At 36.9% G+C, this 23,193-nt stretch overlaps 2 protein-coding genes across 2 annotated transcripts in view; one reads left to right on the plus strand and one right to left on the minus strand.

Annotated features, from left to right (window-relative positions):
* Positions 1–15,666, minus strand: part of LOC144639833 (nuclear pore complex protein Nup107-like) — a 32,817-nt gene extending 17,151 nt beyond the window's left edge. Inside the window, exons 1-13 of the mRNA XM_078499118.1 lie at positions 15,495–15,666; positions 14,521–14,606; positions 12,475–12,535; positions 11,930–11,975; positions 10,203–10,340; positions 8,779–8,828; positions 8,078–8,158; positions 7,916–7,993; positions 7,729–7,813; positions 5,978–6,069; positions 4,121–4,185; positions 3,759–3,836; positions 422–476 (exon numbers count right to left, since the gene is read on the minus strand). Of these exons, the coding sequence (XP_078355244.1) occupies positions 422–476; positions 3,759–3,836; positions 4,121–4,185; positions 5,978–6,069; positions 7,729–7,813; positions 7,916–7,993; positions 8,078–8,158; positions 8,779–8,828; positions 10,203–10,340; positions 11,930–11,975; positions 12,475–12,535; positions 14,521–14,606; positions 15,495–15,587 (1,008 nt within the window). The 5' untranslated portion in view covers positions 15,588–15,666. The remainder of the gene's footprint in view (positions 1–421; positions 477–3,758; positions 3,837–4,120; positions 4,186–5,977; positions 6,070–7,728; positions 7,814–7,915; positions 7,994–8,077; positions 8,159–8,778; positions 8,829–10,202; positions 10,341–11,929; positions 11,976–12,474; positions 12,536–14,520; positions 14,607–15,494) is intronic.
* Positions 15,667–15,693: 27 nt separating this feature from the next.
* Positions 15,694–22,592, plus strand: LOC144639788 (nucleolar protein 16-like). The gene is made up of 5 exons (XM_078499084.1): positions 15,694–15,856; positions 18,958–19,072; positions 20,080–20,143; positions 21,045–21,151; positions 22,294–22,592. The coding sequence occupies exons 1-5, from the start codon at positions 15,753–15,755 to the stop codon at positions 22,411–22,413; spliced, it is 510 nt and encodes a 169-aa protein (XP_078355210.1). The 5' UTR covers positions 15,694–15,752; the 3' UTR covers positions 22,414–22,592.
* The last annotated feature ends 601 nt before the right edge of the window (positions 22,593–23,193 follow it).

The raw sequence follows: 23,193 nt of genomic DNA on the forward strand, positions 1-23,193 counted from the left end.
CATGGCGTTGCGACATGAATTACGTGCGCAGTAGGGATGCGCATAAACAATTAGCGCGAACGTCCTTAATGAAAGTTTTCCATACCCTTTTGTCTGTATGCTCCAGCTCATGAAATCCCAGCCCTTTATATACCTACAGCGTGAAAAGGTATCCATTTTGATGGTGCCTTCCCATAGTAATGGTTTGACTCTGAAATAGAGCTTAAATATTGTGTATTCTCTCCATCTTATCTAGTACCAAACCAAAACTAGGTTTACCAATGATAATAATCCTTATCCTCATTTTTTATGTTACATTCAAAACTGTGACTGGCTGTCAGATGGCTTTGGGTTAAGGAAACTTCACAAACACTGGAAAGTGTATGAGTCACATTGTGTATGAAAACAGTGTATGTGTATAAGAGACAATGTGTATACATACCACAAAATTTGTTAGCATGGCTTCATCATCACACATTCCATTTTGAAGTCGGTCACTACAAAAACAAATACCCCAGTAAATGCAAAACAAAAACCTCAGAACAAATCCCACATTGTGGCCACCATGGAACAGCAACAGTGCCAACCATGTTAATAACAAATGGAGCATGATCTCAAAAAGATACACCATAAAGTTGTGAAAAGTTAGAACCCCCAAAAAAGTAGCCATCCCAATGCAAAGATTTAACAATTTAATGGTTGAAAGAAAATCTAAAAGCAGCTACCCTCTAGACAAAACAAACCACTAAAAGTAGGATCTTCAAATGTAGTTAGACTGTTTGGAAAATAGCGGTGAAGAATTTTCAGATGAAATATAATATGCCCATTAATATTTATTATGCATGGACAACTTTTATCCTTTTGGTCTTTGAATTGCCATGACTATCATATAAAAGTTGTTACCTTTTAACATTTTGTGATGATGAGATGTAGTTTTTCACATTTGATACAAGTCATAAATAAGGATCTTCCTGTACGCACAGCACATGTTTTAGCTACTTGGCAAAATTAACTGACTCCCTGAAAGTAGCAAGAAAGTGACAAGGCTGATATTTTAGGAACTTTTCAGTGCACTGACAATCTGAGGCCAATTCAGTTTGTAGTCCGAGACACAAAATCAGATGACTACATGTACAGACAGCAGAAGTCTGATTTGTTTACAGATCAAATTGGATGACAAAAACTTCTGTTAGCAATCATTATTAGCCATATTAAAAAACATATAAGGAAGAAATTTAGCAAAGTTAAGCCAATTGATAATAACAGGTAATCAAAGTCTCTTCGAGATATCAACATTTTTGCATGAAGTATGAGTCGAAGGTTTATCCTGTGCATTGTTCTTCGAACTTATCATTACAAGCTATTACAGTTTACAAGCTATTAACAATTTCCTATCTTCGCGGAGGAAATGCAGCCATATAATTTTGTCAAAAATGGCTTGTCCGTGCCGGGTATTTATACACATATTCCTTAACATTACACAGTCAAATAAACAGTGCAAATTTCACCGAGATCTGACAATTCTATACTTTAAAATTGCAAGGACCTTTCGAGGCAGTCGATTACGGCAGCAAAATTAGCAAATGAAACAACAAAATATGCGTTCGACGCTTTGTTTTTGCGACGCCATATTTGAATTGTTATAGGTAGACCACTGTTCAATGTGTTTAAGGCCGTATCGTTACGATTGCTCCACGAAAAAGCACGAAAAAAATACGGATATTTCCGACTACTGTCGGAGAAAACATTGCGTAAACAAATCGTTACACTCAAGCTGTGTTTTGTCTAGGCTCTGCGAGGGTCGGAAATCAAGACCCAGGATTAAACAAAAGCCATATATACAGTGAATGCTTTCGAATTATATTTGAAGATGAAATACGAAAGAATTTTGCTGTCTTTGACTGAAATTCCACTCGAACTGCGTAGATACGATCGCATGTTGTAAAGCCGATTCATGCTTCATTGCTGTCAACGCGAGGTCCCGTCCCTACCGGCCTAGGCTGATGACGAAATAGAATGGCCTAATTTTTAACCGCTCCTAAGCTAAAAGAAGCCCCCATCTCTTGCATTTGTTTTAACTTCAATAATATCTTTGAAAAGAGCGAGTTTTTTGGTATGGTTTATTTTTGACGTTTGTAATTTTTAAATGATGTAAGTGCTAGTGATTATTTATTCGTGTTTTAGTTACGCAATCCATTGTATGTGCGACGCTTTTTATAGATCGCCTTTCAGACACACGTGCGTTGAGATAAGAAAGCTGACATGTCACTTTTAAAATTGTTATATAACGTTTGTAAATGTGACAAGTCACGTTTTTTCCACGAGATCCCAAGTGATCACCCACAGCGGAAAGTAATCCCTTGAGAAATTAAAACAGTCCCTTGAGAAATTAAAAGTCCCTTGAGAGTTTACAAATATGTGGTTCAAAATTTTGTCCACATAACCCCTATTCTACCATTTTAGCTTGTAAACAAGCAAAAACGTCGAAAAAAATCAACAATTATTTCATCATCATGCATAGATGCAAGGTGATAATTAACCAGTGCAACATGTTGTGCCTAGTTGGTTAATCATCTCATATCCAACAGGTCCAAGAATTCAACAAATGTAACAATAACTTTTGTTTAATTTATCAAATTCTTCATTCAGTATTATTCCAATAAATGATGTTGATTTTATTTTTAATAGCGGAGCACCACAGCGGCCAGAAGGGCCGCAGAGCGGAGCCCCATACCCATAGAAAATTAATAGAAAATAAAATAATAGGAAAACCAGTAACTTGAGTTTTCATGGTCATCATGGCTAGCGGCATGGCTCGCGGGCGCGTACGTACAGCTGTATGGCGTACGGTGTCGCCCACTTCAGTAATAGATAAATCCCCACCTACCTTAAGGTTACTATTGTTAGCGACTACTAATTTTAGCGAGTTGGGTGAAAATCGCTAAATTTAGTACTTGCTAAAATTTGTCTTGGTCAAATTTAATACTCACTTAATTTAAGTACTCCCCCCCCCCCCCCTTCACCCCGAAGAAAAAGCATAATTAAACATAGTCGACTTGCCGGTAGCTTTGTTCTTTCTGGCAATGCAACAGTGCAAATGTTCCTGAACATTTATTTCCATCTTAGCTATATGTTCATTACAAACTAGCCTGTGAATGGACACAAGCGACAGCCAGAAATATGTGTGCTTTCGCAGGCTTATCAAAAACTGGTTTACACGATATCATGTCTGATTTTTAAAAAATGTTGGAAAATTGCTAAATTTAATAGTCGCTAAATCTTGCTCTGAAAAAATCGCTAAAATTAGTAGTCGCTAATAATAGTGAGGTATTTGTTACTGGGCATCCATGCTATGGTCAATTGACAGCTGTCAATACAAGGTGTCTGCTGACCTGTATCACGTGACCATATTGCGGGCTCAGGTGTATAACTCATCGAGGTAACGGAAAATGGTTTTTCTATTGGATTGCGGGCTCATGACCTATTTTTTATGCCTATGGTCAGTGAATTCAGATGTTTAAATAAAGGGCAAAGTAAATTACCAGGGAGCGCCGCCTTTAGGCTTGGCTAAATCCGTTTATTTTTAATTTTGACAAACATTAAGGTTGATGGTAAGGTTTATTGACATCCACCAGAATTCAACCTTTTCTATATACTCTTTACTGCATGTAACATGTGACCAGAAATCACTGCAATTTTAAATACCGGTAGCAATCAAAACATAAATATTTTCTGAAAACAAAAAGTTTACGGTGTAGTCATGTATAGGTATTACTCACCTGTACAATGAGCCAACAAGTCTCCAAGTGTAACTTTCTTGAGAAATGAGGTACAATATATCAGCTTGATTGGAAAATCTAAAATAACAACAAGAACTCTTGTTGACATTTCAACTGTTTCCCAACAATTTTGTACAAATAACCTACAGTCTAAAAATTGAAAAAAAAGGTCTCAAAAATATCAACACCTGTCCAATATCAAGAACCAACAAGAATAATACACATTTATTCAACAACAATGCATTGTCGCAGTAGCCTTTGTGGAGACCACTGTCTTTTATGACTGTAAAGGCCTATACACAGGAGTGGCCAAAGTTCTTGTTGCATTCGTTGCGACACATAATTTTAGTACACTAACTTACTTGGCTTTCCCAGGTGTTGATTGTCTGATCAATCCATTAAGAACTCGCAGTTGTTGCCTGCATGCCTGAAAGAAATGCAAATTTTAAAGCAACTTACTTACAGTATTTATACATCATACACAAATTTACTCTTCTAAATTCCAACTTATTGTAACACAACAACTAAACATAGAATCATCTAATTATGCGTTTGCAGTAAAAGTGTCATATTCTGTTGAACTTAGGAGGTTATTTGCAGTAGTTTTGGAGGCCTGTTTAATCCATATACACAATTATTACAAACCATAAACCAGGCTTATTTTAGAATCCAATGACTGAATTGAACAACTTAAGAAGCAAAAAACCCTTGTTCTGAAAATTATTCAAAGCATCCTGCCAATTAACATGTCAGCAGCATTTTCATAAAGTGTACTTGTTATTCTCTCTCACACACCTGATAATAATTATAAAGGACTTGGGCCCATTCAGTCTCTAATAGCCTGGCCAAACATGTGCAAGATTTCAAATTGAATGCAACCTATCATAACATCGTTACTAACAACATGTTGCACATGTTTGGCCACACTGTTGTAACATGTTGGATGGTGTTGGATCAAGTTTGAAAATGGTCAAATTTTCCTCAAAACATTTTGTTTTTAGATGTTGCATGTGATGTTCTACTCATTTGGCCATGTTAGGGTAACATTGTTGTGCCAGTGCATGCGCAATAGTTCGATTTGCTATTTCAAAGCACCATCCAACATCTGATGTTGCAACATCTTGCAACAGGATGGCCAAATGTGTGCAACATGTTGTGCACAACATGTGCTACAGAGTTGCATTGAAATGTTGCATGTGTTTAGCCAGCTCTTTCTAGAAATCTTGCAACACAATCCAACAATGTAATGCCAGAAAGTAGGTTAAGATCTTACAATTAGTTAAATGTATGTGTCTTGAAAGGAGTCACTTAGCAGAGGCTTATGAGAAATTCTTTTTATATTTATTTATAACAACTTTATTGCAATTTAAGAAGAGAGAAAAAATAATAATAAAGAAAAAAAAAGCTAACGGTTATCCCGAAAACTTCATCAAGTCAGCTGGCGAATCAAACAAAACAAACACGCAACCAAGAGCCCAGGAGAACCCGAAGGCATACACGTCCATCCCGTATGTGAAAGGAGTGTCGGAGCGCGTTCAACGGATTTTGAGCCGCGAAAACATCAAGACAGCGTTTAAACCAGTACGAACGTTAGCAAATATCTTCAAAAAGCCCAAGAACCGACCGAATAAAGAGCAGTTGAAAGGAATTGTATACAAAGTGACTTGCAGGACATGCTCATTTGCATACGTTGGGGAAAGCAAAAGAAACTGGAAATAGCGAGGCACCAAACACAAGCCCGGAACAAACGGAAATATCAACTCCGTGATTAAACAACATGCAGAAATCGGCCACAACATACATCCAACTTACGCCGAAATTCTTGAAACAGGTGTAAGCAGCAAGAACAAAAGACTGTTTCTGGAGTCTTTACATTCTTTCCTCGACAAAAACACGAAAACAAAAGAGCACCCTTCCCAAGGGTTTACGCATCACTAGTTGCTCCCCAGGGGAGCAACGAACAATAACGTCAATGCAACTTATTAGAATTCTGCGAACCTTGCAAAATCCATTATTCTCTGAAGAAGACCGCAGAAGGCGATCAAAAATTTAGAGTATCCTTTTATATTTTTAGATCTGTTTTAAATATTTTTATATTTGAAGCTATAATAATAACATATGATGGATAGTAGCTAATGAAACATAATCACACAAGAACTAAAAGATTCAATTGAGAATTAACTTGTAGTGTTTAAACCTATCTATAATAAATCTATTACCTTTTCATATCTGGCTAAAACATCAAAAATATGCCTTGTATCAGGAAAGGATGTAAAGGCACTCATGAATTCTTCAAACAAACTTGAACTGGCTGAAAATTAAACACAGAATAATCTTTCTTTCTACAATATGAAATACAATCCACATATTTCATGTACTACATGCTGTGGTTTAAAGTTATCTTTGGTTTAAAATTTTTCAAAGCAGTTTAATTTGAATTTATTTCCTTCGTTTTAGATTATGATAATACATGTGAGACAATGAAAAACAACAATTAAATTGGTTTAAAAAAATTAAACCAAAGATAGATTTAAACTGCAACATACACACTTATTTTTTAACATGCATGTTATATTACTGAGAATCTCAGGGAATAATGTGCACATTATTTTGCCAATTCTTTTCCATATTGGCAACCTATTTAAAGAACTTAGTTGCCAATTGAAGGAATGTACGTAAAAACGGTCACTTGAATTTCTGGCTAAATCGAACATCATCAAAACAGCTCCAAATTTCGCATGGTCTTTCTTTCTTTCGTTTTTGAAAAATAACACACGTAAAAAGACAAGGTTTTTGCTGGCGTGGCGTCTTTTTTACCTTTCTTTCACATCATTTCACATCTTTAGATGTGCGATGATGTAAGGAGTGGAGATAGAAGTGAGAGCAAGCCGGCGGCACTTAACTGAAAGCAAAACTAGTATAAAGTGGCAACACCAGCAAACGTATTCAATCAATCAGTCTATCACAACAATCAATCTTTATTTCACTTTCACCTAAAATTACAGCTAACGGTACCGGTAACAGATTAATTAAAAATAGTCTTGCCCGAAACAACAAAAATTAGCTAACCGTAAGCAGACTGCAGTGAAAGCTAGCCGCAAGCAAACTGGCGTGAAAGCTTACTGCACTAAAAGTGCGATCTAAGTGTCGAGGCTGACTCTGATCCTAAACTTAACTTGAAACATTAACCCTAATCCCTTGGGGTTAGGGTTAAGCTTTTTCGCTAGGGTTAAGCTTTTGCGGTAGGACTAAGCTTTCGTGTTAGGGCTAAGTCTGTAACCCTAACCTGAAACTCTAACCCCGACCCTAAGGCCTTGGGATGGGCTTTTGCGTTAAAGCTAGGACTGTAACCCTAAAAATTTAGCTGGCTTCATTGTTTTGAGAAACAAAAGGTTTCCTTTGTTTATCGTTTGTGAAAGAAAGGTAAAAAAGACGCCACGCCAGCAAAAACCTTGTCTTTTTACGTGTGTTATTTTTCAAAAACGAAAGAAAGAAAGACCATGCAAAATTTGGAGCTGTTTTGATGATGTTCGATTTAGCCAGAAATTCAAGCGGCCGTTTTTACGTACGCGCCTTCAATTGAAAATGTTTTCCACTCACAATGGCAAGCAAAATTGGTCACAGATTGCAATTGTTATGAGTTTAAACCCCAATCTTCAATTATAAATTATATATTACCAATGAAATTGCATCTGATAATTTCTATCTTTGTTCAGTGTTAGATTACTTAGTACCGGTAATTCAAATATTACAGAAATTGCATGTACTGTAGACTATGAGAGGAAAAATAAAGAAACAACACATCGATTGCCAAATAGAAGGCATTTACATTCTCTGTGGTTACTTCCTAAAGATAGCAATTACCAGTACAACTGTAACATTGCAGCATATATAGTTAAACACAGGATGAAGCTCTAGCCGATATTGTTATAAAGACATCAATTTAGATTAAGTAAATAAAATCACTTACCTGCAATCACAGGATCCTTTTCTGTCAAAATACTGACATTTTCTGTTAACTGAGATAATTCCACAACACTTCCAGGTGAAAAATCCTATGGAAATTTGAAAAATAAATGTGTCTTAATAAAATAACAAAAAGTACAGTCCACAAAACAAAGAAATCTGATTGAAGTGATTATATTCATGTAAGTTACCTCGGCAACTGGAGCAAGTGGTTTATTTGGAGTTAAAGGCTGGCTCAATCCACTGTCTTCCATAAAGGATAGTGAACCCTGCAGTCCAACACAAAATAATTAATCTACTTAACATTAGAAATCAACATTTATAAGCACACTGCAGTTCAAATGCTAAATTACCAGTGTGGTGTAACCAGACATAGGTGGTGGTCGAGAGGATAATGGTCCATGTGGTATAACTTCACTAGTAAAGGAAATTTCCTGTATAGAAATGAAGGAAAAAATTATCAGTTACACTTACAAACCCTTATACCCATGTGACTGCGTCACATATACATGAATACAATTTCACGGTCACTAGCCTACCTGCTACATAAACATGCATTTTGAGTTGAATATATTGTACACATGATCACTGCCAGCCTATAAGCCCAGCTGAAATAAGTACAACTACCTTGTTAAAGATAAATTATTATTTACATTCTGGAAACACTGCTACAGTGCAACATGGAACCATTGCTATGTTTTTGACAATGAAACTCACATGTATAAACTCTATTTGTGGAGGTAAATTTCTGTTCTATCACAGAACTGTTTTCAGCACAAACTGTAATCAATCCCTTCAAATTATAATTATGACCACGTCAAAGGTGGCTGTTATGAAACCAGTCCTTAGGCTATGAAAACTCAGTCTGGTGAGTGCTTGCATTTTGCAGATGGCCTTTTCTCCCTTACTGATGTAGTTGGCTTATGACAGTTCTGTGATAGGCCTTGTTAGACTGGATAGTGAGTTTCCACTTACACTGTTATATAATCCTTTTTTATGAAAAAACAAAGAAAATGTTAATAATACATGTGATATATGTTACCTTCATGTTTACCTGAGCAGTAAGATCAGTGTCTGCAACTGAAGAAGTACCACTTGGAGTATCTACATTTCAACATAAAAATACTAGTTACAAAATTCATTGTAAAAATGACACCCAAGCAAGATTTCCATATAGTATTACATATAATTACATATTTTACTTGGTCTCTTTTTCTTCATGGTTGCCTTTCATGAATGAAGGATCACCAAGAAATTGTTGGCAAAATTAAATATTTATTATACCTCTCAGATAGTTTAGTATACAGCGTTCATACCCTTTTTCGCAAACAATTTTCCAGGACTTTTCCAGGATTTCAAAATTCACATTAACCCTTTCATTAACCCCTTTCAAATGTCTGCCATACATTTCTTAAAATGTTAGTTCGATGGTGTTACTTGAGTTTAACAGATAAATTTACTTAAACAGTGGATAGTGATGTAAGCGCACGCTGATTGGCTACTCAACCGTGGGATATCCTTTGCTATTCACCTCTGAGCAACTTGCATGCAAAAACTGTAATACAGTAGAACCCTGGTAACTCGAACTAACTTGCATTTCCCTTGGATTTGAACTCACTTTTCAGTCATTTGTACTCGGTTAACTCGAACCCGGATAATTCGAAAATCCCGCTAACTCGAACTAAATTTCGTTTCCCTTGATCAAAATTTGGGTTAAATTTACCCCGAGAACTCGAATTCCGGTTCTTGCAACTTGCCACGGTTACCCATTGATTAGACGAACAGATCACGTATTTGACAGCCTTTTTCCACTCTTATCATAAGAATTTATGATTGTGTTGAGTTTCTGACGAGATAAGTTTAGTTTGCACTGTACTGTATACTGAAGTGCTGAAAAATCAGTATACTATCAATTATTTACTTGCAAATCAAATATTCAATCGACCCCGATAACTCGAAACCCCGCTAACTCAAACTGTTTTTCGTTTCCCTTCAGAGTTCGAGTTACTGGGGTTCTACTGTAATTGTTTACAGGAATGAATGAGTTCAAAGTAATCCTTTTTGGGTTATATTATCTCGCTCTTTTAGTATACACTAAAACAACTATTCACCTCAGTATCGGTGGCTAGTAGTGGATATTTACCTTGCCACTTTGTGGCTCAGTGAATATCCACCACTTGTCACCTCCATTTTGGTGAATAGTTATAACATAATCATTCCAAATATGATTTGTTTTAATGAAGATGAACAAAGTAAAAACAACATGTACATGTAAATGTTGTGGTTCAAATTTATCTTTGGTTTAAATTTTTTTAAATCAGTTTGTTTTTTATATTCCTCTGATAATGAATTTGAGACAATGAAAAATAAAAATCAACCTGGTTTGAAAAATTTTAACGAAAATATATAATAATAATAATACATACATGCATGCATACAGACAGACAGACAGACAGACATACATACATACATACATACATGCACTATGCCTGAGTCGTGACGCTGACATGGGCTGTTGGCGAAATGGAGTTGGAGTGTTAGTTGGTCTTAGAAGAGAGGAAGCTGTGTGTAGTGGTTGTCGTGGAGTAGCAATAGCCTCGTCCAAAAGATGAAGTGCTGATGTCACAGTCAAGAAATACACTGTATTAGGTGCAAGATCAGTGGCAATTGATCTGTTATTGCAAAATGTTTACACCTATCTATTATTTAATTATATGCACCTAAAAGAAGATCAGTAACTGTGCACTACATGTATATTCTCTGAGTGGACAGCACTGCAAAGTCTCTGATGTCACAGAGTTACAGTGTACTGTTACCTGTGAATGTTGACAAACAACTAATGTTTTCACATTGCATCTTCTAATGTGTTAGTTGTCCTATATACCCACATTAATGACTGGTATCTTGGGAAACCAGACAATTTGTTGATTCTCAGGAAACAAAATTAACTGTTTTCCTTGGCACCAGTCATTAAGTGTTAAATGTGTTATCTCATGTGGCAGAATTAAAAATGGATTAACATTATCACGTTTTCACGTTTTTTGTAAACCATATATTACCCACATCATGAGTGATCAAGACAAACAGTGATTATGCATGATTATCATGTTACCCACATCACGAGTGACAAGAACGATGAGATCATGTACCCACTCCGAGTGACAAGACAATGATGAATCATGTTACCCACTCACGAGGAAAGACAAACAGATGAGATCATGACCCACCACGGGACCGATGATGAAGACCCCCGAGGAAGACAAGATGAATCGTACCCACATCACAGTGACAGACAACAGATGAATGTTACCCACACGAGTGAGACCGATGCATGATATCATGTTACCCACACGAGTGACAGACAAACAGATGCACTGTTACCCACAATGAGTGATCAGACAACAGATGCATGATTCATGTTACCCACATCCGAGTGAAGACAACAGAATGATTCATGTTACCCACATCACGAGTGATCAGACAAACAGATGCATGATATCATGTTACCCACATCACAAGTGATCAAGACAAACAGATGCATGATTATCATGTTAAATTTGGAGCACCAATGGGTGCTTGAATCAGGGCTCAAAATAACGACTGGTCAACGGACAATTTCCCGACTGATTGGGGACTTGACTGGTCAAACATTTGCCTTGCAGGTCATGTTGTCCGGTCACAAGTCGATAATAGTAATAATACGGGTAATATTGAAATAATATTGAGAAAATAGAATTGAAAAAAAAGAACTATTGATAAAGGAAATCTTAAAACTTCAAACTTTTTGTAAAGAATGTGAACCATATGGTTCCGAACTGAGGTAAGCAACATCGTATATATATATATAATGAACAATTCATTCAATCGGCAAAAAATAGAGTCGAGTCCGGACGGCAATCTTACTTTGACAGTCAACAGTGTCGTTACTTGTATCAAAAAAAACTTTGGGAATGTTATTTCTTAAGGTGGGGGGAGTTAACGTTATATTTTTACACATATTTAATAATTATTGGAAAATTACATGTTGCAATTTTGTCCAAGCAGAAACGAGGTATGACCGAGCTAAAATGAATTTGGCCAGTCATCGTGTCTGGGGACTCTTCGGAAATTATTTCGAGGCCTGTGAATATTCTATAGAATTCAATAAGTTTGCTCCATTGTTATTAACCTACAAGTACATGTTGTTTCAATTCACAAAAGGATACACTTCTGAATATGGCTTCTTCGTTTGAATGTACTGCTGACATTTTCCTTTAAAAAGAAGACAATGCAAAATTTTATACAAGTATAGTACCGCCAAGGAAAAAACTCAGTCTCACACTTCATTTGTGATACATAAATAAATTATTTATTGTTTATTATTTATATGTATATTTTTATTTACCACACCAAATACACAAAATAGAAACAATTCAAAGAGATTGCCAGGAATCGAAGCCTAAAAAGAAACCCTGAAGCCTCTAACATTTACACTTTATTGTTACAATGTAAGATTTTACTAAGACAATATAACAATGTATTGACAGCTGGCGATAACAATTACATGTCAAAAATTTTTGGTGGGCTGTTACAGAGATGTAAAAGAGCAGATTGAGATATTGAGTTAACAATTATAATGAGTTAAAATACTTAGGTCCTAACAAACTGCTTGATATCTTACATTTGATATCCTACACTTCATTAATTAGAAGTACAATCAATCTTTCTAGTGAATACACCATTAACAGCTCAATTTTATTGTACTTCCTACCTCTCTAACTTTGGTTACTTCTGCGGGCATGGGTCCAAACATATGCCTTATGTCGTCTGACCTGTTAAAAATAAACTGGTCAGGATTAATGACAGGGCACGACATTAACCAGTAGTGTCAATAAGGGCCTCTTTAAGGAGCCAGTAGAGGCATAGGTAAAGAAATTAAAGTGGAGTGGCATTTATTATGATATAATCTCAGTTAGGAAAAGTAAGTTCATGAGACGGCAATCAAACTGGGTCACATAAGGAGAAGACTACTGTAAGTACAAAGGAGTGAGGTGCAGGATTGCGGAAAATTAATTCAGTGGATGAAAGAACGAGGCATATAACAAATGTGCTGTTTTGTCATTCTTTTGTTATTTAATGAGATGCAAATGAGCTTGAGCTGTTTTTCTGCAATCCCGCACCTTAGAGGTACAAAGGAAATGAGGTGGCTATGTTGCAGGTTAAATCCGTTTCTGACCTAGATTAATCTGCTTCAACCTAGAGTTAACACTTTTACAATGACATGAAATAACTTGAATTCATTAAAAGGAAGTCCAATAGATTGTTATCTTCAGGTTGAAACAGATTAAACTAGGCTGGAAATGGATTTAACCTCAAAACCAATTTACATGTAACCTGCAACAGCTATACTTTCTAGATGGTCATTGCTATATAACAGAGTCCTGTCACGGCAAGCACGTAATTATGATTGTTTAGAAAATGCTTGTACCTAGAACCCAAAGCTGACACAAGTCATGCAGAGCAATATGCCAAGAGAAAACATTTTAATTTGAGAATTAATTTACAACAGTTGAATCCCAAGCTAATCAGGGCACTCAGTCATGCTGAAATGAAACGCATTTTGATTTAGTATACATGTATTCTTCTCACATCTTAATACACTTGTACTGCTACACTGTACAAATATCCAGAAAATGAAAAACATAAGTCATGGACTGTACTTTTATTAAACAACACAGGAAATTGAGAAATATTTTACAAATTAAAGAAATTTACAAAACGTAAGCAACAGGCAAGTTTTTTTCAAAAATTCTGAAATTTCTCAAATAACCAGTGATTTACAACAGTATAAATTATGGGGCTTAAAACTTTGTGGCTATGATCTGCCACGTAATGCTCACCAAACAGTTAAAAAAGTTTTCTTTGTTTTATGCTCGTGTTTTTTGTTTTTTTTTTGCTAATACAGCATAGCTTTTCAGCCAATCAGAGCAAATGCAGAACACAAACTGTATTATAAAATTTATTGCGTTCGACAAAGGAGAAACTATATAGCCGAACTATATAGCCGTCGGGCAAAGCGCGGCATCTACTACCAAGCTGAAAACGCAAAGCTAACGACTTTGAAAAAGTTTATAACTCGGCGGCAATTGTGCCACAAAATAAATTTAGCGCATTGTTTATCTTGGCATTAATTATGCCAAATTTACTGAGTTGCTTAGCTCGACAGCATGTTTTAGGATCCCGGAGTCAGGATGTGTGTCACACTGTAAATCTATCGAATTGTTTTCATTCAGCTGTTGCGTGATTCCATCATGCGTGATTAAATTTTTTACACATTTAATTAAGGCACACAAAATTGACTCCAACGCACTCCCCTAATCTATGATTACTACAGTACTAGTCATAAATGTAAAAAGATGTATATGGTTAATATATTACTAAGAAGAGACTCTGCGCCAACCATACTCTCTAACACTTCTTTATTGCGGTTTTCAGTGATATGCGAACTCTGAAATTCAATCCTCAACCAACGGTTTACGCTTTTTGCTGCCATCAATCATCTTAGCGGACCTCACCTCGGAAAACAGGAGCTCACTTCAACCGGGTCAAAAGGTCAGGTCTGTCAGTTGTAATTGAAAGATTTTGATCCACTTTGTTTGTTTCTGTTTTTCATGGTTCATTAGCTGTTGCCATAATTATGATTGACAGCAGCAAAAAACGTAATCATTAGTTGGATTGTGAATTTCCGAGTTTGCATTTCGATTCACTGAAAACCGCAATAATATCCTGTAGAATAGTCAGTACTACATGTACCTACCTTTGTTCCTTGCCTCGAGCCTCCCTCTGGGTATCCACAGCCCTGTTCATTGCCTCTGGATCAAAGCTGTGCCCTTGCTGAGAGTACTAAATTATTACAACGTAATTAAAAGCAGAGCTGAATTACAAGTCTTTGCATTAACTTCATCATGCATCCAAAAATACTAAATCTTTCATACAGTAAACCAGCATACTTCAGGATGCAGTACAATGGGCCCAGGGGGGTACTCCGACTTGTAAATGACGGGGATGATCGAATGCAGGCAAAACTCGGGACCCCAAAAAATCCCTAGCTGGTCTTCCGACATTACCCAATAAAATCCCTGGACCAAAAATAACTTCCAAAAAAATCCCTTGTCAAATTACCCCTAAATTGCCAGGAGGGGCAATAATATAACACAAAGAAAACCATATTGAATGCTCGTGTTTGTTTATTCACAGGACTTCATTCATCATACCATAAATACGCCAAGGCCGTGCCAAGGCACTTAAGTTGGTTTTTAATACCCAAAAATCCCCTATTTTAATCAAGTCACCCAAAAAAATACTTGCCAAATTTTCCAACCCCAAAAAATCCCGGAATTGAAAATTTCAAACCCAAAAAAATCCTTTCATCATCCCCGTCATTTACAAGCCGGAGAACCTCCCCCTCGGACAATGGGGTAATTTGATAGAGTATAACCAGTGAAAATCGTTCAAGTAAAGAAATACTTTTAAAGTAAGAAGTTCGTTTAAGCTTACTGTAAAATTTACAAGTTTTGTTCAGTCAAGTTTGTAGCGTCATTAGGAGTTTGCATACATCTCTCCTCGCATTAAGCCAAAGTCAATTCGTTATCGCAACGTTGGCTTTTCACTAAAGTATGCGCAGTAGTGTGCAGATTGCACGTGCAGAGCCTTGGCACCGTCCAATAGAAAGCTATGCTCATGTTATTTTATAACGCTTGTCAAAAACATGTGAATTTCTCCGAGCAATACCTGCCAAATATAGTTGATTGTTGACTCGCCAGCGTAAAATTCTGAGCTTTGACGCTGCGAAGCAGATGATAGTCGATCTCCTCTCGGGTCCATTTTCGCTTTTTGTTTAGAATTGAAGTAATCTTGCCGCCATTTTTGATGAAATGCCCTTTCAACGAGAGAATCTGGAGCGACGAGGAGCGACTAGTGTCCAGTACCTCTCCGCGAAGTACGCCTGGCGATTTCTTGCTGATCTTCGCGTCGCACACGTTGTGAAACATGACTGGGGTAAGAAGGAAGAAAACGCAAAGAAAAAAGCGTGTAAATACGACAAAGCCCGGCCTTAAAAGAAAGAAGAAAGATAAAAAGGTTAAGGTGTTGAAGTAAGTCAGTTTTTCTTTCCTCAGGTCGATTTCGAAGGTCGTTACTCATGTAAAGTCCATTCAAGACAAGCTCACGTTACTTGAAGTCCTTTCGATACAAAAGACTATACTATAATTATATAAATGACAAAACAAACAGATCAGATCAGGCTTGTTTTCGGGAAAAAGTTATAAAAGATAAAAAGATAAAAATTCAGAGACTTCCAGATTAAGTTTTTATTTTTGTTTTTTTGTCCCGTGTTGAAGGGAAGGGCTTTTCCTCCTCCCCGCCCCCATATTTTTTTTTTTTTTTTTGTGGGGGAGTTTTAAAATATATTTTTTTTTTTTTTTTTTTATTTTTTTTATTTTATTTTTTTTTATATAAAAAAAATTAAAAAAAAAAAAAGGGAAAAAAAAAAAAAAAAAGTTTTTTTTGGGGGGGGGGGAAAAGGGTTTTTTTGATCGATCGAGTCGCTTCTGTGAAGTTTAGCTTATTTGTTACAGAGATAACAAAAATTACCGAACTAAAACACTTATAGTGAACTTTTCTCGAGTTTACTTCTAAATCGAAGCAATTTCAGTTTGTCTCGAATCGACTTTATATGTGTCTCAAACAGACCTTGGCTTGTCTCGAAACGACCCTAAACCATTGTATGGCATTTGTTTAGCCAAAGATGATTCAAGCAGAGGTGGTAATGTTTCACATTCGGCTATGCATGCGCTTAATGTCAGTTTAATCTCGGTCTGAACCCCGTGCGACAATTCCAAGCAAGATCACGCCCCCGTACAAACCCCCGGGCATTTGACATTTTTCAAAATGTCTGATCAAATTCCCCACTGTGAGCCAGTTGCAGGGTCAACTGCCCCACTGGTCGTAGCCTGTTCCAGGCTCTCGGTAGTTGAAAGGGAAAGCGAAAAATGCGGGCAAGTGAGGAAAAAACGAGGGGGACGAAGGTGAGCGAAGGAAAGAGAGCCCGTAAAATTTCTTTAACGACCCTCTTCCGGTATAGCAGGAGCTGCTATACCCTCTGATTGGCTGATTTTGACAGTTAGCGTCAACACCTCGGAACAAGCGTCAGTCAGAGAGATAAGCGAGCGCGGTCCACGCGCGTGATTTCGGGGAAGCCGAATTTTGTTCCAGTTTAGAAGGTTGTCTTTGAGATTTTCTTGATATTCAAACGTTTTAGAGAACGGAACAAGAAATCTGCCTGAACTGTGAACCAAGCTTTATTGTGGAAAAGAAGTTTTCTCTATTTTGCCAACTGGATTTAGGAAAAGTTTAATCTTTCAGCTCTTCCCACGACGACTGGGATGAAATCGGAAATGTGTTCCTTTGTAGTTGCCTCTCCTTTGGTTTCGGTGATGTTGGACCAAGTTCAGCAGCTGAAATAGCTTGGATTGTCGGCGGAACTCAATCATGTAGTGGCAAATATAACGGGTAAAACAGGCAACAGGCTTGTGTCTGTGAAAACCTATATTTGAATCATGCGGTGCCAGAATGTAATGCAACGTACACGGGAGGTAAAACCTTGACATCATCGATCTCAAGAGAGAAAGCGCTCGATCAAATTAATGCAAGAAGCATAACCTTTACAACACAGAGTGTCTCTCTAAAACCAACTTTAAGTTTTCTCGAAGTAAAGCCACAACAATCTCTGGAGAAGCCGCACAAAGTTTTATTTAATTGTCATCCATGATAAAAAATTATGATACAAACAAACAGGCCCGGCATCACAATTATTAAATGCAAGTATAAACCATCATTTTCAATAATAATAGTAGTAATCATCATCATTTGTATAGCGCCCTTTCCATACGTTCAAGGGCGCTTAATTACCTTAATTACGTTCAAGGGCGCAATTTTCACAGATAAATTGCTGACCCTGTCCTTCCAGAACAAACATCTTGAGAGCGTAAAGCATATCTTGCAAATAGAAATGAGCCAAAACAAACCGCACAAGCGAAACCTGTAGCAAATATAATTCATTACTCAGTACTCGATCTACAAACAGGAAACCATGCGGCGCAGACCTTTGGCCTCGCGCGAGAAACAGGAGAACATCTCTAGCTAATTGACAGAATGTCATTTTTACTTCTCAACACCTCATTATCTGAAAAGTGGGCGGAAGAGGGTCGTTAAAGAAATTCTTACAGACTCTCCTTCCTTCGTCTTCGTCCCGCCTCATTTTTTCCTCGCTCACCCATGCGCGTTATTCGCTCTCCCATAACTACCGAGAAACTGGAACAGGCTACACTGGTCGGGGCTGAAATATCATTGTGAGTTGGGTTTTCTCGTTAACACAGGGTCTAAACGGACACTCTTGCCCTATTAATCAGCCAATTTTAATAGGAAAAGATATGTTGAAACAACTTTAACGTAACCAAATACTAACTTCGCGTGTTTGAGCTTGCTAATGTTTTATAGTTTATGACACATGTAGAGACTCAAATGCCCGTTCATCAGGGCTTCTGTTTCGATCAAATTCCCCCCTATCTGGGCCTCACTAATGGTCACCACACCACAAGGGAATCATGCCAGCAGCCAACTCGCCACCAAAACTGGTGTATTCCTCGGGGATGATCTCGCTTGGGATTGACTGATACATTAAAAACAAAATAAATTACAAATTGTTCCGTCAAATTAACCCTGTATTTTGCTGAGACTTTCGAAATCATAACTAGGACAAGTATTGAAATGGAAATCAAAAGTGAAATTTCTTGTTGTAGTTTCAAGAATTTCCAAGAATTCAATGGCCAATAGTCAGTCAAGTGAACCTTTGTTTTCTTCAGTGTTAGCTGAGTCCACAACCTTTAAACACTAACAACCACATTTGTCCATGTGTAAACAAAGTTAATGTTATTCTGTGATGGTTTTCCCCATCCCTTATGGGATCTAGTAACAAGCCCTTTGAATCTTTGTCATAATTTGTCTTCTCATTTCAATATTGATATATATATTTAACTTTTAATACTTTTAATTCACATGACCCCACAAGCTGTCAGCTTTTATCTAGTAAATCGTGTTTTTAAATAAAGGCAACTTACTTACTTACCGGTAGGCTATTAAAAACATGTGTCTAATGTGTAGCTGTAATTTTCTTTGTCTGTAATTACACCCAAAGTCAAACATTACGTCAGAACTGGGACCAAAAGAAAACGCTAAAACAGAATCTCCAGAAGCTTGGTTTGGCTTTTGATGCTAATGCTGCAGTTCCCATTTCTAAAAGAAAAGTCAAGGTCAGTAGCTCACTGAATAAAAGTTTGGATGTCTTGGTTTCATTCCAGGGAAGCTTTTTGGCAAGAAGTATTTCTCCCTAGTTAGTTTGCTGAACATGTTGTTTGATGGAGCACACTATAGCTGGCAAGGTTTATAGTGGATTCAGGTTGAGTGTTTAACAGTCTCAGTTGTTGTGTTTGTTGTCATGGTTGATTGATTGTTTTGCGAGGTAAAATGACAGACATTGCTAGGCGGAAATGACAACGTTTTGTTTAGGAAAAAGCATGTCACTCGTCCAGCAACTATTACTAGAAGATAGAAGAGGTATTCGTGTCTTGGATCTTATTATGGCCAATGAAGATTAATGAGATCCACATGAAAAAAAAAATTCTTCATTCTAAAAATGCAAAAGACAGGATGAATATGGGATGTATATGTAGAAGTAGATTTTCTAAAGCAGATCTGCACATACCAACTGTTCAAACAATGATGTTTGCCATCATCAAAATAATCACAGAGAGGAAACTAACACACCTCACCAATACTGTAACACCAAATTTAAACCCTGTCAAAAGACGTTAAAAAAAAACAGGAGTTGATCTCAAACTGCCATGTATACCTCATTACATATTCTAAGCTTGAGTCAAGAACTTATATGCCTCATCGATAATTTTTTTTACCCCAGTTTATATCTGTTAAAAACTGGAGACATGAAGCATGTGAGCAAATAACTGAAACATGCATGCATGTATACCTCATTCTTTAGAGTGAGCCAAGAACTAACACAGATTGCCAATATACTGAATTCTCCACTTGTTGATAACAGTGGCTACTGTGGTTTGGGAACTAACATGCCTGGCTATAAAAACATCAAATTATTATATCTTCATTGAAAGTTTTTTTATAATCTGACTGTTTAATTGTTTTCTAGTTAAGGTAGAACTCTGTTATTAGGAGGAACTTGATTTGTAAAAGGAAATCCCTTTGTCTTATAAAAATTTTCACTAATTAACTTACCGGTACTCAGGGTCATAAAAGTCAAGGAGTTGAAGAAATGGAAGTAGATAAGGAACCAACAACAGTTGTTAAAGGTAAGATTATGTTTCTAAGTCTATGCATGGCAGTGAATTGAAAAATAATGTGCAGATAAAAAAACTTAAAAATCTCAATTTGAATTATTTGAAAAATGTATAGTTTTATTGTTTACAATCATTATGCTAAAAGCAAGTTAATAGATACATGCTAGCCCCACAGCCCCCCAATCAAAAAGAAAATGGATAGTCCAGATTTGGGGGAAAAAATAACGCAAACTATGTAAATTGAACTTGTCTCATTGAAGTGCAAAGATTGTTACACTAAGTGCTGTGTGGACAGTATTGAAGACTGGACTGCCTTCACTGTGATCTGCATTGTAAATGAAACACTCCAGGAACAGGAAATGGGTCTCTGCTCTGTTGTTTAAGTGCTTCCAGACAAATTGTGAACTATTTGTACATATAAACAAGATTTGATGTAAGAATGATTATACAGTCTACCTCTCTCTCAATGGACACATCTATAAGATGGCCACTTATGTAAGACGGACACCTGGTGTTGGTCCTGTCCTTGCCATTTTTAGTCATTTTGCTGCAAATAAACTCCCTATAACCTGGACTCTTCTCTAAGACGGACAGCCGGAGCTGGTCCCGACGGTGTCCGTTTTAGAGAGAGTTGACTGTATTCAGTCTGTGACACAAGCTACTCAGAAAGACAATTTAACTCTTATTAAGACAACTGGGGGCTTACAAGAAAACCTATTGTCAATAATTTTTATAAGTTAGTTTTATTAATTTCTCTTGTTTGTTCTGTTCTTTGTTGTTTTGTAATGAGGAAAACTAAAATTGAATTATAAACTTAAGATACTGTAATGATGCTTTAGGCTGCCATATAACATTGTTTTCAGATATGACTAGAAATAAAACTGATGTGTATCACTTTATTTTCCATGCCTAGAGTTTGAACAAATGGCAGCCAGTGAGGTTAAAGGTGAAAGACATATTTCTCCAGGTGAAGCACAGTTTTTATGGCAGCTTATTCAGGATCACGGAAATAACTACAAAGTAAGTACACCTTGTGCCGTTCAAAAACTCAATGAAAATTTTCATCATCGTCACTTTAAAGTTAAACAACTCAAAAGTGTTAACAAGTTAGCAAAATAACAAGCATCAGCGATAGTGTATTCTAATGAGATTTGGGTTGCATTTTTGTGTAATATTACAATAAGGTAAAGGTAAAGTCTTTGTTCAAGCCTAGTGGCCCTTCAGGCCAGAGCCTGTTCCAGTTTTCATAACATGAAGCTGATGGGAGTAGTTTTACTCCCCCTGGATGGGATGCTCGTACCCATTTATACACCTGGGTAGAAAGAAGAACTATGAGAGTTAAGTGTCTTGCCCAAGAACACAATGCATTGCCCCAGCCATTACTCAAACCCAGACTGCTCAGAATCTAGCGATTAGGCCACCCTGCCTTCCTAACGTTACGCTGATACTCTTTACTAAGCATGTTGTTCCCACTTTGAAAATACATATTAAAAGGCTTACCAGGAGCTTGGGGCATGAACTTTTGAATTGCTCCAAACAATGAAACTCTCTCTTGTGTATGCATTAGAGCATGGGTGCCACTTTCTATCTCTTAAATACATCTTCAGGGTGAAAAAGCCTGCTACTGAACTAATCCAGCACAACACCTTGTGAAAGTATCTCACCTGTGTAATTATGCTCATCATTTTGAAAAGTTTCTATAAACGTTGTACACAATCAATTTAATCAGGTTTGACAAATGAAACACCTGTCATAGCTGTGAAAGCTATTCTTTATAAGATTAAAAAACAAAAACAAAAATGGCATTGGCGGTCATCAACGCGTCGTTCAATTTGTCCACCGACACGTGACTGATATGTTGGCCGACAGATCACCAGTGCGTCGGCTGACACGCTATATTTCTTTGGTAGGTTTATTATTTGTTTAACTATCAATTTTTGTTACCTACTTTGGGAGGAAATCCAGAAAATCCAAATCAAAATAACCTTGTGATCACAGAAATAGAATCTGGGCCACTTATGGAGGAGGTAATGGCTTATCCTGTTCCCCTGACGTTATACAATAACTTGCTGTACACCAAAGCATTAAACAGTCTTTGGATTGAAATGTTTCCTTTTGTGAATACCGTAATATTCTTAACAAAAACCCTTTCTCTTGTGCAGGATATGGCAAGGGACAAGAGGAATTGTTATCAGCATACACCCAACCAACTGAAAAGGAAATGTGAAGCGTTTTTAAGATCTAAACAAGACTTCAGTGGATATCTTGAAAATGTTTGTTAAGGACTGCAAACTTGTAAATAATAATGTACAGCCAGAATGCTAAGAACTGTCCTGCAGGCTTTCAATTGTCGTTTAAAGAATTCTTCTTTGTTTGCTTTTAACCCAACCGAATGAATTTAATAAAATGTAAGAGAGGAGAAATGACTGGTAACATGCAAGCTTTCTCCTTGTCACAGGTATATTGGCTCAAGCTTTATTTTCTGAGACGAGAGAACACATAAGTTGATCTCTAATGAAGTACCGTCTCAAACTCTTGGATCTCTAAAATAACATCTGTCTGCTGAGCCGGAAATTTACAGTAAATATCCCGGTTGAAAAAAAAAAAAAGAAATTGTTCGTTTAATGTCAATTATAGTTACATGTGTTTTGCCAAATGTAGTTAATTATTGTACTGTCGCTTTTTTTGTATTTTTCTTCACTCTCTTCTGTGATGCAAGAGGATCTAGAGAATACAATAATCGTGAAAGTAGTATCATCATAATCGTGCGTTATTCATATCACACACGTTAATCCCCGCCCCTTAAAAATCTTTGAAACTTTTGTTTACCGCTGTTTGCGCCTTTTATTTCTAGTACAAGGTTAAGGGTTACATGTGTAATTTCCCAGTTTTCTTTCTGCCAGCGAAATCACAGTCGTGGAATGGGCTTAGATAGAGGGAATAATTTGTTTGTATTTCTGGGGACATAGTGTTAAGCCCCTTCTCTCCGAGACAGAGATCCCGTTTTCTCTTTTTACTCGGCGAGTGATGATGGGGAAATTGGTGCTTTCCTATCGTGCATG

Source organism: Oculina patagonica, chromosome 2, assembly GCF_052425735.1.
Source record: "Oculina patagonica isolate OP01 chromosome 2, crgOcupat, whole genome shotgun sequence".
NCBI classification, from domain to species: domain Eukaryota; kingdom Metazoa; phylum Cnidaria; class Anthozoa; order Scleractinia; family Oculinidae; genus Oculina; species Oculina patagonica.